This window comes from Pseudophryne corroboree, chromosome 9, assembly GCF_028390025.1.
Source record: "Pseudophryne corroboree isolate aPseCor3 chromosome 9, aPseCor3.hap2, whole genome shotgun sequence".
Lineage (NCBI taxonomy): Eukaryota > Metazoa > Chordata > Amphibia > Anura > Myobatrachidae > Pseudophryne > Pseudophryne corroboree.
Window position 1 is genome coordinate 118958214 of NC_086452.1, and position 13716 is coordinate 118971929.

General features: G+C 43.8%; 1 protein-coding gene across 1 annotated transcript in view; it reads right to left on the reverse strand.

The window, feature by feature from the left end:
- XPR1 (xenotropic and polytropic retrovirus receptor 1) overlaps positions 1 to 13716 on the reverse strand; it is a 241988-nt gene that overhangs the window by 200344 nt on the left and 27928 nt on the right. The window contains exon 2 of the mRNA XM_063939797.1: positions 8640 to 8691. Coding sequence (XP_063795867.1) covers positions 8640 to 8691 — 52 coding nt within the window. The remainder of the gene's footprint in view (positions 1 to 8639; positions 8692 to 13716) is intronic.

Sequence of the window (13716 nt, forward strand, 5' to 3'; positions counted from 1 at the left end):
TTTTTACCGTTTTTTCCGAGGTTTTTTTTACATTTTTACAAGTTTAATCAAAATCCGTCAAATCGGTCGTTTTTCAACAGCAGGACTGTCGAATCCGTTTTTTATTGAATATGTTGAATTCCGGCACCAACCTGCCGGAATTCGACGGTCGAATTGTGTCGAATTAAAAAAAGGCGAAAAATTGCCGCGATTCGCCGGCAATTGCATATACCCCTATGTATGATTACATACAGTACATCTACAGATAGTGTGAAGAATTAGGAGTTATGTTAAAAACAACAACAAATACTTATTTTTGGTGGTCAAGAGGGGAGGGGGTGCTAGTCAGGAAAAGTGCACGATGTAGAGTATGTAATGTTTACAGAAACTTAATACGGCAGTCTTCAGGCTGCTTTACTGCTGCAGTCAATGGCAACTGATTTACTGCAAGATTGCTCAGCCACAGAACAAGTGGGTAACAATAATATTGTGTCATACTACAAAGTGTGGCATATTTGATCCACATTCAGTATGTCGATATTGAACATACGACATTGCCCATGACGACGAGCAAGTTGGCACTGATGTTATGTTGACATACTGTTTTGCATTTAATTCTGGCCCAAAAGTATTAAGCCTTAAAAAGTGATAAAGTGAAGACGGATTATGGGGTATATGCAATTGCGGTCGAATTCCCGAAATTGACGAATTTCGGGTCATTTTCGACCAAAAAAAAAAATCGCCTATGCAATTCAGTGCTTTCCGACCAAAAAACGGACTTTCAAAATTCGACTTTTTGAAATTCGAATTTTTGCAAATTCGACTTTTCTGCAATGATACAAGTGCTGCAATTCGACCAAAGCATATTCAATTCAAGTTTGGAAATTCGACAGCAGTGCTTTTAGACAGCAAATTTGTCATTTTCAATCCGCCACACTTTGGAGGGTGAAAACAAATAAAAAAATTTTAAACATGTTTTTTTTTGTGTTTTTTTTGGGGGGAATAGCAGATCTATTTATATTAGAAGGGATTAGGTACTTTTTTTTTTTTTTTTTGGAGGCACAAATATTAATTTATATATTTTTTAAAATATTATTTTTTTTTTTTATTTTTTTTATGCTGGAACGGTGAAATCATAAAAAAAAAATGGCGTGGGGTCCCCCCTCCAAAGCATAACCAGCCTCGGGCTCTTCGAGCTGGTCCTGGTTCTAAAAATGCGGGGGAAAAATTGACAGGGGATCCCCCGTATTTTTAAAACCAGCACCGGGCTCTGCGCCTGGTGCCAAAAATACGGGGGACAAAAAGAGTAGGGGTCCCCCGTATTTTTAACACCAGCATCGGGCTCCACTAGCTGGACAGATAATGCCACAGCCGGGGGTCACTTTTATGCCGTGCCCTGCGGCCGTGGCATTAAATATCCAACTAGTCACCCCTGGCCAGGGTACCCTGGGGGAGTGGGGACCCCTTCAATCAAGGGGTCCCCCCCCCCCAGCCACCCAAGGGCCAGGGGTGAAGCCCGAGGCTGTCCCCCCCCATCCAATGGGCTGCGGATGGGGGGGCTGATAGCCTTTTGTGATAATAAAAAGATATTGTTTTTTCCAGTAGTACTACAAGTCCCAGCAAGCCTCCCCCGCAAGCTGGTACTTGGAGAACCACAAGTACCAGCATGTGGGAGAAAATCGGGCCCGCTGGTACCTGTAGTACTACTGGGAAAAAAATACCCAAATAAAAACAGGACACACACACCGTCGACAGTAAAACTTTATTTCATACGTCGACACACACATACTTACCTATGTTCACACGCCGACATCGGTCCTCTTCTCCATGTAGAATCCACGGATACCTGAAAAGAAAAGATCAATATACTCACCTCAGCCATGGTCCAGAGATAAATCCACGTACTTGGCAAAAAAACAAACCGAACACCCGCTCCATGCCGGACTGAAAGGGGTCCCATGCTGACACATGGGACACCTTTCCACGAATGAGACCTGTCAGTGACAGCTGTCACAGAAAGGTCTCTAAGCCAATCAGGAAGCGCAACTTCGTTGCGCTCACCTGATTGGCTGAGCACTGTCTGTACTGTGACAGCGCATCGCACAGCTCCCTCCATTATATTCAATGGTGGGAACTTAGCGGCTAGCGGTGAGGTCACCCGCCGGTCAGCGGCTGACCGGCGGGTGACCCTACCGCTACCCGCAAAGTTCCCACCATTGAAAGTAATGGAGCGGCTTTGCGATGTGCTGTCACAGTACAGACAGCGCACAGCCAATCAGGTGAGCGCCACGGAAGTAGCGCTTCCTGATTGGCTGAAGGGACTTCAGTGACAGGAGTCACGTGATGTCCCGGCATTCGGGAGAAAGGGGTCTGATGTGAAAGCATTGGACCCCTTTCTAGTCCGGTATGGAGCGGGTATTTGCGTTTTCTTTTTTTTTTTACAAGTACGTGGATTTATCTCTCTGGACGTGGATTTATCTCTGGACGCTGGAAGGTGAGTATCATTTTTTCACAGGTACCCTCGGATCGTCGGAGACCGTGGCAGTCGGCGTGTCAACATAGGTAAGTATGTGTGTGTCGGTAGTGTGTAATAAAGTTTTACTGTCACGGTGTGTGTGTCCTGTTTTTTTGGGGGTATTTTTTTCCCAGTAGTACTACAGGTACCAGCGGGCCCGTTTTTCTCCCGCATGCTGGTACTTGTGGTTCTCCAAGTACCAGCTTGCGGGGGAGGCTTGCTGGGACTTGTAGTACTACTGGAAAAAAACAATATCTTTTTATTATCATAAAAGGCTATCAGCCCCCCCATCCGCAGCCCATTGGATGGGGGGGGGGGACAGCCTCGGGCTTCACCCCTGGCCCTTGGGTGGCTGGGGGGGGGGGACCCCTTGATTGAAGGGGTCCCCACTCCCCCAGGGTACCCCGGCCAGGGGTGACTAGTTGGATATTTAATGCCACGGCCGCAGGGCACGGCATAAAAGTGACCCCCGGCTGTGGCATTATCTATCCAGCTAGTGGAGCCCGATGCTGGTGTTAAAAATACGGGGGACCCCTACTCTTTTTGTCCCCCGTATTTTTGGCACCAGCACCAGGCGCAGAGCCCGGTGCTGGTTTTAAAAATACGGGGGATCCCTGGCCAATTTTTCCCCGGATTTTTAGAACCAGGACCAGCTCGATGAGCCCGAGGCTGGTTATGCTTTGGAGGGGGGACCCCACGCCATTTTTTTTCCGGGTTTTTCCCGTTTTTTACCGTTTTTTAAAATCGCGGCAAAATCCGCCAAATCGGCCGATTTTCGCCCGCGACTCTGGCGAATCCGTTTTTCATTGAATATGGTGAATTCCGGAAGCCACCTTCCGGAATTCACCTGGCGAATTTAGTCGAATTAAAAAACGGCGAAAAATTGCCGCGATTCGCCGTGAATTGCATATACCCCAAAGAGTGATAAATGGCCAGCCAATCAGCTCCTGTCTGTCATTTTTCAAATACAGGGGCAGATGTATTAACCTGGAGAAGGCATAATGGATGTGATAAACCAGTGATATGTGCAAGGTGATAAACGCACCACCCAATCAGCTCCAATATGTAAATTAACAGTTAGGATCTGATTGGCTGCTGCTTTATCACCTTGCACATATCACTGGTTTATCACTTCCTTATGCCTTCTCCAGGTTAATACATCTGCCGCACAGTCTGTAACATCTCAGTTAGCAAACTGATTGGCTGGTCATCTATCACTCTGTATCTGTCTCCACTTTACCACTTTCTAAGGTTTAATACATTTAGGCCTTAGTCCCTAACCCCAACAACAACCACCTTAACGGTAATGTCGACAATCTGTCAATGTCAACATCAATGTCAAGCTTCTGCTGTCGAGATTGTGAATTCGTTATTATGAACGGTGATATCATGACTGCCCACCATTCTACATAACAATCCTTCCTTCAGAGGTGGAATTCAATTGCTTTTGGGGGCCTGTAAGTAATGGGTATCCGGTGGGAGCTTTTCAAATGTTCTCAATGGGCCAGAGTGGTGCATGCGGACAATATTTCTGCTCACATCATCCCTTAAATGAAGATCAAAAATCCGCACAAAGCCCGTTTTTTTGGCGCCCAAAAAGCACACCAAATACTTTGTGTTTAGACGCTTTACGCAACTAAATATGGTGCATTTAGGTACAATGAGTAATGGGCACCCACATCCACAGCAAAACAACTGAATATCTCCCACTTGGAGCCCATTACTTATTGGCATCCAAGATCAATTGAATTCCCCCCAAAAGTTGCATGCTACCTTAAATTTAAAAAAAAAAAGTAACATTTTCAAACAAAAAGTGGTCATGCTGAATTTACAATTGGAATAACTTTTAGACACCTGTTGTGATCCAACACGTCACACGACGCTCCCATCCCGCCACCTCCTCAAACCCTTACATAAGTGAGTTGTCAGTTAGGGGAGAGTTAAACAAGTGTGAATCACCTGTCACGGAGCCTACAAGACCATTGCTCCATCTGTTGCAGGGATCTATTACGTTCATACCCCTTTTACACCGACGACTTCAAACACGGGTTATTGCACATAAGCGTACATAACCCGTGTTGCTGGTTGGTGTAAAAAGGCCCAGTAGGAATAATCCGGGTTGAGTGACCCGGTATTACAACTCGGGTAGCTTGCAGGGTTGAACACGGGTTTGACCCAGCTCGCTGCGCTGTGTAAACGGGAGCCAGGTCAAATCGCCTTTTACAATAGCAGCATACATTAGCAGCATAGAAAGCCTTCTACATTAGCAGCATAGTAGTAAGCAAGCATATAATTTTGTTAAGCAGCATTATACTCATCCACAAGATCTAGAATCCATTCTGCTGCATATGGCCATCCCAACAGCCCTCACTTATCGCACTGACAATGCCCATTACACTTGGGTTTAGGCGCGCAAAGCAGCTAAACCGGACTAAAGCAATGGGCTTAAGTGTGAACCCCCCCCCCCCCCCTCCCCCAGGGGTAGCGAGCTGTAATGAACCAGTTGGCATCGCCATTAGAATAGCTGTGGCCGGTTGCAATTTGGGGGGGGGGGGGGGGGGGGGGGAGAAATATGGAGACATTTGAATCTGGCCCTAAGTGTCTGAGAAGAGATTACATTTAATGACTGAAACGCAAGAATGCATATATTATTCATGCTGATCAATTCACTCCCAACACAAGAGATCCTACATCTACCTGAAACCTGTTCAATAGACCAATCGTAATAAGCAGGGTTCAAATTAGTGTCTATCAAACTATTATGCAAACAAGTCTCCATTACCCTTTATAAAGATGGCTTATGGATTCTCACTTCTTTTATTATTATTTTTATTGAAGACCTACCAGACTAAGAAACTGTAGATTTTCCTTATTATGAAAAGTGCAGACCCTCATGAAGAAATACTATGCTCTTAGAGGGTCCGATTATCAAGTAGTCCATTTTTTATTTGTAAAGATTCCTTTACCAATGCCCACAACACCTTGCAATGGGGCTGAGCAGGAAAGGGAGCAGAGGAACAAAAATAAATGCAGGAGACCGAAATCGCCAGTGGACCCCGGGCAGTGAGGCAGATAATCACAATGAATAATTTACAGGCACGCTTTCATCCTGGACGCCCTGAATCCTAAGGAGTCTGGGGAGAAGGCAGCACATCTGCTAAATGAGCGGAAGAATCATGGAGAAGGAGGAGGAGGAGGGGAGAGTATAGTCCTGCTTGTGGTACCTATGCAATCTATAATAGCGCACAAGGATACACACTGATCTTACTGCAAATATAGGTGCTCAGAAACAAGGTTGAAATACACCAGTTGGCAGTGGGGACAAGATGAAAGAATTTATTGGAATGGGAATTTTAGCAGACATAAAGACCACTGTAGCAGCACAAAAGTACTGATATGATAACTAGGTTCAGCTTCTCAGTTACTGCAGAGGGGAAAACAACAAACATCAAGCAAATGTAATCCTGAACAAAGATACAATCCTATGGTTTCTTTTCTTGAATGCATCACAAACTGTTGATTTTATTCCAGTAATGCATTCACGTTGCGCCAGGGGATCTAGATGAAAATATCCCCACATGGTTTATACTGGGTAAAGTAGAACAAACAGACAAACTGTTTACAAAGCTAAGCGTTTCCACTGCCGTAATGCCAGAAACTATATTATTTACAGAAGTAAAAACAGTAAACAAGGATTTCAGGAACACAGAATAACATCCTAATAAGTTAGTTACGTAAGGGGAGGATAAGAAATAGCTGTACATTAAGGCAGCAGAGATACCATCTTTAAATAGTGCTTTGTATTTGGCATCTTGGCGTTACAGTACCAGCTCCACCCAGTGCTACATATAAGAGCTCCTTCCTCAGGCACTGTAAATTGGTGTTGTCAGAGTAGGGACAGCTTGTGCTTGCGGCGAGATCTCGCTCACATGCCGACGAACCTGCCACTACTAGAGCACAGCTGTGATCTACCGTCTGCCGACCCAGTACTAACAAATGCCAGGAGAAAAGTGAGCCAAACTTCAGCTCAGTATTGAGGAGAGAGAGGTGTGATTGGCAGGGGAACAGCTTTTCTACAATATCAGGAACAGAAAGTCTGCATAAAACACTCAATCCACCACTTGTTTACATTGCAAATTCCTGATAAGACAGAGATTGTGCATATGGATATGAACACTAAGAAACGTTCTAAAAATATATACTTAACATTAAATTTTAAAAAATGCACACCGGTTCTCTGGCAAACAGTTTAGATCCAAACATACTATTACTGCAAGAGTGTAAAAATGGACACACAAGCTACATACATAGGATCCTGAAGTATCACTAGCTGGTATTTTACCCCAGAAGAACGATATACATGCACACACACAGAAATGTGTACAACTCTGAGATACCCAGTGAATGGGACGGCCAGATTTGTGGTTTAATGCTGGTTACACACGAAGCAATATCGAATACAAATGCCAGAATTAATACTGAACATGCGGACAATTGCCATCATCCCCTACGGTATGCGGACACATTACCGGTGTTCAGGATGCCAGCAGTCGGAATCCTGACACTGTTGAGAATACAGACACCGGGATCCCGACATCACAATGCTGGCGCCAGAATCCAGGACTGTGAAGGGTTAGGCATCACCGGGGAGGTTTAGGGTTAGGTTGGGGGGGGGGGGGGGGGGGGGTTTTGAATAGTTAGTGTATCAGGCCGTGGGGAGGGAGGATTAGGAAAGGGGGGGTAGGAGGTTAGGGTCCGTATACTTAATAGGTGTCAGGATACTGCTGTCGGTATTCTGACCAATAGACATCCCAAACGCAAAGATCCCGATACCAACCATCTCCTTACAGCATGGCCGTGTCAGAAGAAACCCAAGTGAATTACTAAAATAAAACATTGACCTGCCCCCGTGTGGCCAGTGTTAAGGCGACCATATGTGCAAGACCTCTGCCAATCAATTAGGATGGCAATCTCAAAAAGTGACGTTCAGATGAGGACAGGGAGAACATAGGGGTACAATGCAGACGGTTACAAAAAAGTTCCCAACTTACATATGGGGGCAGATTCAATTGTTTTGGGCATCTTAAATTGCTGTCTAAACGAGAGTTTTAGATGCCCAAACAGTTGTCACAATTGAATTGTGTATGGGTACCCATGCACAACACACAAGTCGCACCCAAAAAGACACGGTTTAGCCGTCTAAAACAGCTACCTTGCAGATCTATCAGCATGCTGGATGTGTGTACAGGTGACACACCGACCGCCTGTACCCTGGCTGCACAGATTGACATCACAGCTGGGTGGGCAAATCCAAATCCCCCCCATCCAAATTTGTGATGTCAGGACAGACTCACTGACCAGCTGATTGGTAAGGGGGTATGTTTACAAAACCTGTTGGTGTGTTGGCAGAACCGTTGGCATAGTGTGTACCCAGTCTTAGGGTGCATACACACGGTGAGATTCGGACTTATCCGATTCTCACCGTGCGACAGGGGGCCGGGTCGGCACTTAGCCAGTATCGCAAGCACATAATGAGTGTGCTTGCGATGCTGGCTATGTGCGATTTTGGCTAAGTGTCAATCCTGACTATCTCTTCTATAGAGATAGTCAGGATTGACTTGCCTGCACAGCCTATTTTTTCTGCCGATGCCGACCGCGCGGGGCCGCGCATCGGCATCGGATCGGGATCGCAAGGTGACTGTCACCTTGCGATCTGCACTATCTTTTCATCCGATTCTGACTATATAGTCAGAATCGAATGAAAAAATCTTACCGTGTGTACACACCTTTAGAACCCACAAGATAGAGGAAAATGAGACATACAGCACAGTTATGGATATACTTTAATGGGGGGAGAAGAAGGAGAGGACCAAATCACGGTATGTGTTGGACCAAAATAACCAATAATTCTTTAGTATTTTTTTGAACAAATGCTATAATAGAGCCAATATATTTTCATTTATACTAGCTATTTATAGAAAGTGAAAACTTTTAAAGATTGACTTTGTTTAACAGTCACATCCATATTATTTCATACATATTGACATTTAAGTAATTTATGGCTATGTAATGTAGATAATCCTAGTTAAATAAACTGAGACGTGCCTCATTATACTCAGTAACTAAAAGATAAATGACTTCTTACCTTCTATGGATGGGGCCTGGTCTTGGGCAGCATATAACATCTCCTTGAAAGCCTGTGGGACAAAGTACAGCTCATAAGTTAGTTTGCACTGAAGTCTAGACACACAAAGGCCTGTAATCCATTTTCAATAGCTATGTGCTTCACACAGAGTAATACAAGGGGATGCGGTCAAGATCCGGCCAGACGGGAACCCGGCTGTCGGAATACCGACACGAGGCACCGTGCCCGCAGCGTGGCGAGCCCGCAAGGGGCTGCGTTGCGCTAGCCCCCCTGTCGGGATTGTGCCGGTCGGGATCCCGGTGTCGGTATTCCGACCGTCGGGATCCCGTCCGGCGGTATCTCGTACTGATCCCAATACAAATTAATAAAGAAATTATCACTCCGTTAAAATTGAATGCATATTAAAAGGGACACAGCATTACATGCACCAGAAATACCTACTGTATCTACTGTTTTTGTCTTCCAACTCAACAATTTAATGTAGAAATATGGAGAACAACATTACACGATTTGCATTGCGCTGACACACAGGCCTATATCTTTACGTTTATATACAATGGCACATCTTTATCCCTCCAGCCTGGGAAATATGCACAACGACAGGGGTATACACTTGCCTGAATTATGCCAAAGGCAGGATATAGAAGAATTAAGTTCAAAGGAAGTACTGCAGAAGCATTATGTTAATATATATTTGTATACAGGGGCAGCAGAATGTTTTTTAGGTTTGCGGGGGGCCAAGTTAATATTTCATTTTGAGTGTGTGAATATATATATTATATATATATATATATATATATTGTAAAAATTGGTGGCACTCAAGCAGACTTGGTAAATGCAGAAAAAAGGTTTTTTTTCTGCATTTACCAAGTCTGCTTGAGTGCCACCAATTTTTACACTCTATGCCTGTCACTTGCTGACCTGGATGGCACCGCAGCAAAAGAATCTATTTATTTCTTGGAGTGCCGGTATGACTTTGGACTATATATATATATATATATATATATATATATATATATATATATATATATATATATATATATATATATATATATATATATATATATATATATATATATATATATATATAAGATTCTCGTGGGAGCCAATACGCCTTTAGTATGACAATATTTAAAAGTTTTTATTCATACAAAAACGAACAATATTTATAACCTACACATTCGTCATTGGTACAAATTTCTAAAAATTCAATAAAACAATATAACAATCTTTATACATAAACATTTTTCAGTTGATGTGAGGAATTTACAGTCAGGTGATCACAGTCAGAGCTTGAAAGAGATGTATCTCCAACCAAAGGCTTTATTAACCTAATATCGCGAAACCCAACGCGTTTCATCCGTTAGGACTTCATCAGGGGTTTACAATCAGTTCTTATAACAGAATGGATTACCACTGGTTAAAACTGGTTAAAATTCTCAATGTTACATCCAATCACACGTTCGTTTCAATTGATATGGTATCTAAATAGACTTCATCGTAACAGAAAATAACAATTAGGTTGAAGTTAGATGATGTAATATTCCCTAATCTCATCAGGGATAGTAGAACCCTACAATCCACCTCTGCTTCAATAAGTATCACCAAAAAAATGGTCTTAAGAAATTTCCAATCCTGAACAGCACTACTCCTTTTTCACAGGAACAGGCACAACCTCACAGGATCACAGGTTGTGCCTGTTCCTGTGAAAAAGGAGTAGTGTTGTACACCCACGAAACTAGCAGATTTTCCACTGATCTGTGTTGTAAAGTACAGGTCAGTGTAAAAATCAGCTGTTTCCATTGCAGTATGAAGTTGCTGCTCTCACTGCTCATACACGGGGACAGAGGAGAGGCAGAAATAAGTCTCCCTCTTGTAACCAGAAACTGCTCAGAGCTGGGGGCGGAGCCACACCTCATGCAGTAACTTTGCATAGAAAACAATGCTAGAAGAGGCAGCTCTGATGCATGCATTGATGGGGGCTCAAGGCACGCCCCTTCCCCACCCCCTCTCCCATATGCAGTGTAATAGCTACCACCCCTGACTGATGCTATTCACCACTCACCAGCATTCTTTCCCATTGGCTTGGGCTGAAGAGGTGGACTAGTATACTGCAGGAACGTGGCCATGGTAATATCATCCTCTCTCTGCTGCCCCACTGATCGAGTGAAGGGGGGACTCTCACAACCTCTCGCTCTATCTCCCCCAGCAACTGAGGGTCCAGTACCTGAGACCTGAGGTCTAAATAAGTTGTTTTTGCTAACAGCTCATGATCTCAGGATTTTTTTAATCATGTAAAGGAGACTCCTAAAAGCATGGAGGTGATGGGGGTGTGAGGACCATATTGGACACTGACATTTATAGACGCAGGACCGCGCATCGGCATCAAATCGGGATCGCAAGGTGACTTTCACCTTGCGATCTGCACTAACTTTTCTTACGATTTTTTGACTATATAGTCAAAATCGTAAGAAAATATCTCACCGTGTGTACACACACCATTATTTTTGCCTTGGACACCCACTGCTGACACTTGTATGCGTTATACCAGCTTGATGTGAATTTGCTAGCTGTGAGAACAATTTGTGCAGTATTACAGGGACGGCAGCGCCTGTGTAAATTGGTGGCGGTCACACTTGTACTACCAAGTTGACCTGTAACACATCTTAGAGCGGCTGGCTTTTACTGAGAGCGGCTCAGGCACTAATACACAACACTAAGTTCATGCTGGTTTCCATCTGAATATTTCATTATTTTATTTTTCTTCATTTTAAAGTACATTTTTCATGACACTTACAATCATTGTATGAGAACCACAAGCAAATGTTTAATAGTTAATATTTAAACCTAATATGTTAATTTGAATCAAAATAGAGGAATATACTGTAGCACTGCTTCTGGAACATTCTTTGCCCTTTGTGGCTTTGGTGGAATCATAAGCTGTGGTACAACACATACTGCAGTGCTCCCACTAGGGGCCTGATCCCCGTTTTCAAATGTGAGATTGCAGGCAGTAAGCGGTTATCGACAGACTGCGCATGCACTGAAAATACATTGCGTGCGTGCAAAGGGTAAAATACGAATGTACTTTGTATGCAGCCTAATTGAACGCATTTTGATTGACAGGAAGTGACCGTTTGTGGCTGGTAACATGGTGTTTGTGGGGAGTGGTTGGGAAAATGCAGGTGTATCATGGACATTTTCAAGGCATGTATCTGACGTCATCTGCAAATGCGGTGTTCAAAAACATAGCGCCCATTGATAGGCAGAGACGGTGACGGGGCATGAGTGCGCCAACGGTCTTAGAACGCCGTTGGTGGGTCGTGGTCCGGACAACGCAGGCGTGTCCAGACAGTTGCGGGGCGGGCCGCAGGGGCTTGCGTGACGTCACTGGCAGCCGCTGTGACCCAGAATGCGGCGGGTAGCCGCCTGCCATCGCAGCTAGGGAGCTACTTGGGGGGGTTGAGAAGAGAGTCTGACATGCGGGCGGACTAGCCCTGTGCTTGGCGTCCCCCCGCATGTCATAAAAACGGATCGTAGATGTACTATTTTTAGCACACCTACGATCAGTTCTGAATCACCCTCTACGTCCCAAAGCCTCAGAAGCTTTAAAGAAAAATCTATAAGTGCAACCACTATGACTTAACACATGGGGTAACCCGCAGATTCCAGCATTTAACTCTGTATCTGTTACCCACAAGTTTACTGAGCAGGTAAACAGGCTAAAAATTTACTAAAAATTGATTGGTTGGTGAAATCCAATACGTTGGACCCGATATACCGATTCCAATAACTTTAGTCTGAATCTGAGATAGGTGAACCCTATACACTACCAAATTTTTGCCTAATCATCTGCGAAACGTAGCATTGCCTCAATGGATTGCTGATGTTTAGGCCCCTTTACACCATCTATGTATTTTAAACACACAGTCCTACTACCATTTTACAGCATGCCAAGCCACAGGATTCCGTTTGGTCAAGTTTAGGCCACAATATAGTATGCAGACTTTAGTGTACCAAATGACAAATGACTCAAAGAGGGTGAAGAGATGAATGGGCATTTAATTGAAACCTGGTTACCAAGATATCTAGAAACTGATGTTGAATTAAAAAGTGAGCCAGGCGCGTCACCTTGCCTGACCTCATAAGGGCCTAAACAATTTTTGTCAATGAACAGATATGCCATGGTGGAACTGTGGGCTAAATGGCCCTTTCAGAAGGAGGAGAAAAATAACAAAGCACACAGATACCACAAGTAATAGGAATATGAACACACTGTTAAACAGAAAATAGAGTCTTGAATAATTTAGTTGTGTCTATTATTGGAGGAAATGGGGCTCAAATTAACATTTCTTAAATAAGGATATAAAAGGAGGGCAGGAGCATGGAGGCTGCTGGGATTGGATTAGGGATTGGCTATAAAGGGGTAGGCTCTGAAACGCTAAGCTTTATATCATTTGGTAAACTGGCCCATGCCGCATTCCCTACTGAGAAGAAGACAACTATCTTCTGCAGTACTTCGCTATCAAAGGAGCCATGTCTGATATCTTTTGCAGTCAACGTATAGTAATATGCCCCCCCCAAAAAAAAACACACCTTAATGATAATGAAATGGCCAAATCTACATGATTTTGGCAGGTTAAATAAACCCTGAATCTGGGATGGTCACAAACTGCACTAAAACATATAGAAGAAAATAGACGGTAAGTGAAAACACTTTACTAGGATACATAGTTTGTGATCAATGCGAGTCTTCAATTTATGTTTCTAGCCAAAGAACAGGGTTTCTAATGCGCCCATTTAATAAACGCCCTGTTACACAGATCTGTTTGCTGTCTTACTGAGCCACTGGTGCTTTGAACGAAGATCAATGGATATTCCAACACCATCTCTCCGCTTTATTCTCATACAGGGCTTCAAAAACACACATGTTCTTGAAGCAGCCCTACAAATTAACCTGTCATTTCCTTTCTGCCATCACCCAGCACTGCGCAGCTCCCGGCTGACAGAGAGCAACTATTTTTTTTTTTCTATTAAAGCGGACTAGGAAATAAAGTGCTCTGGTGATAGAATTTTC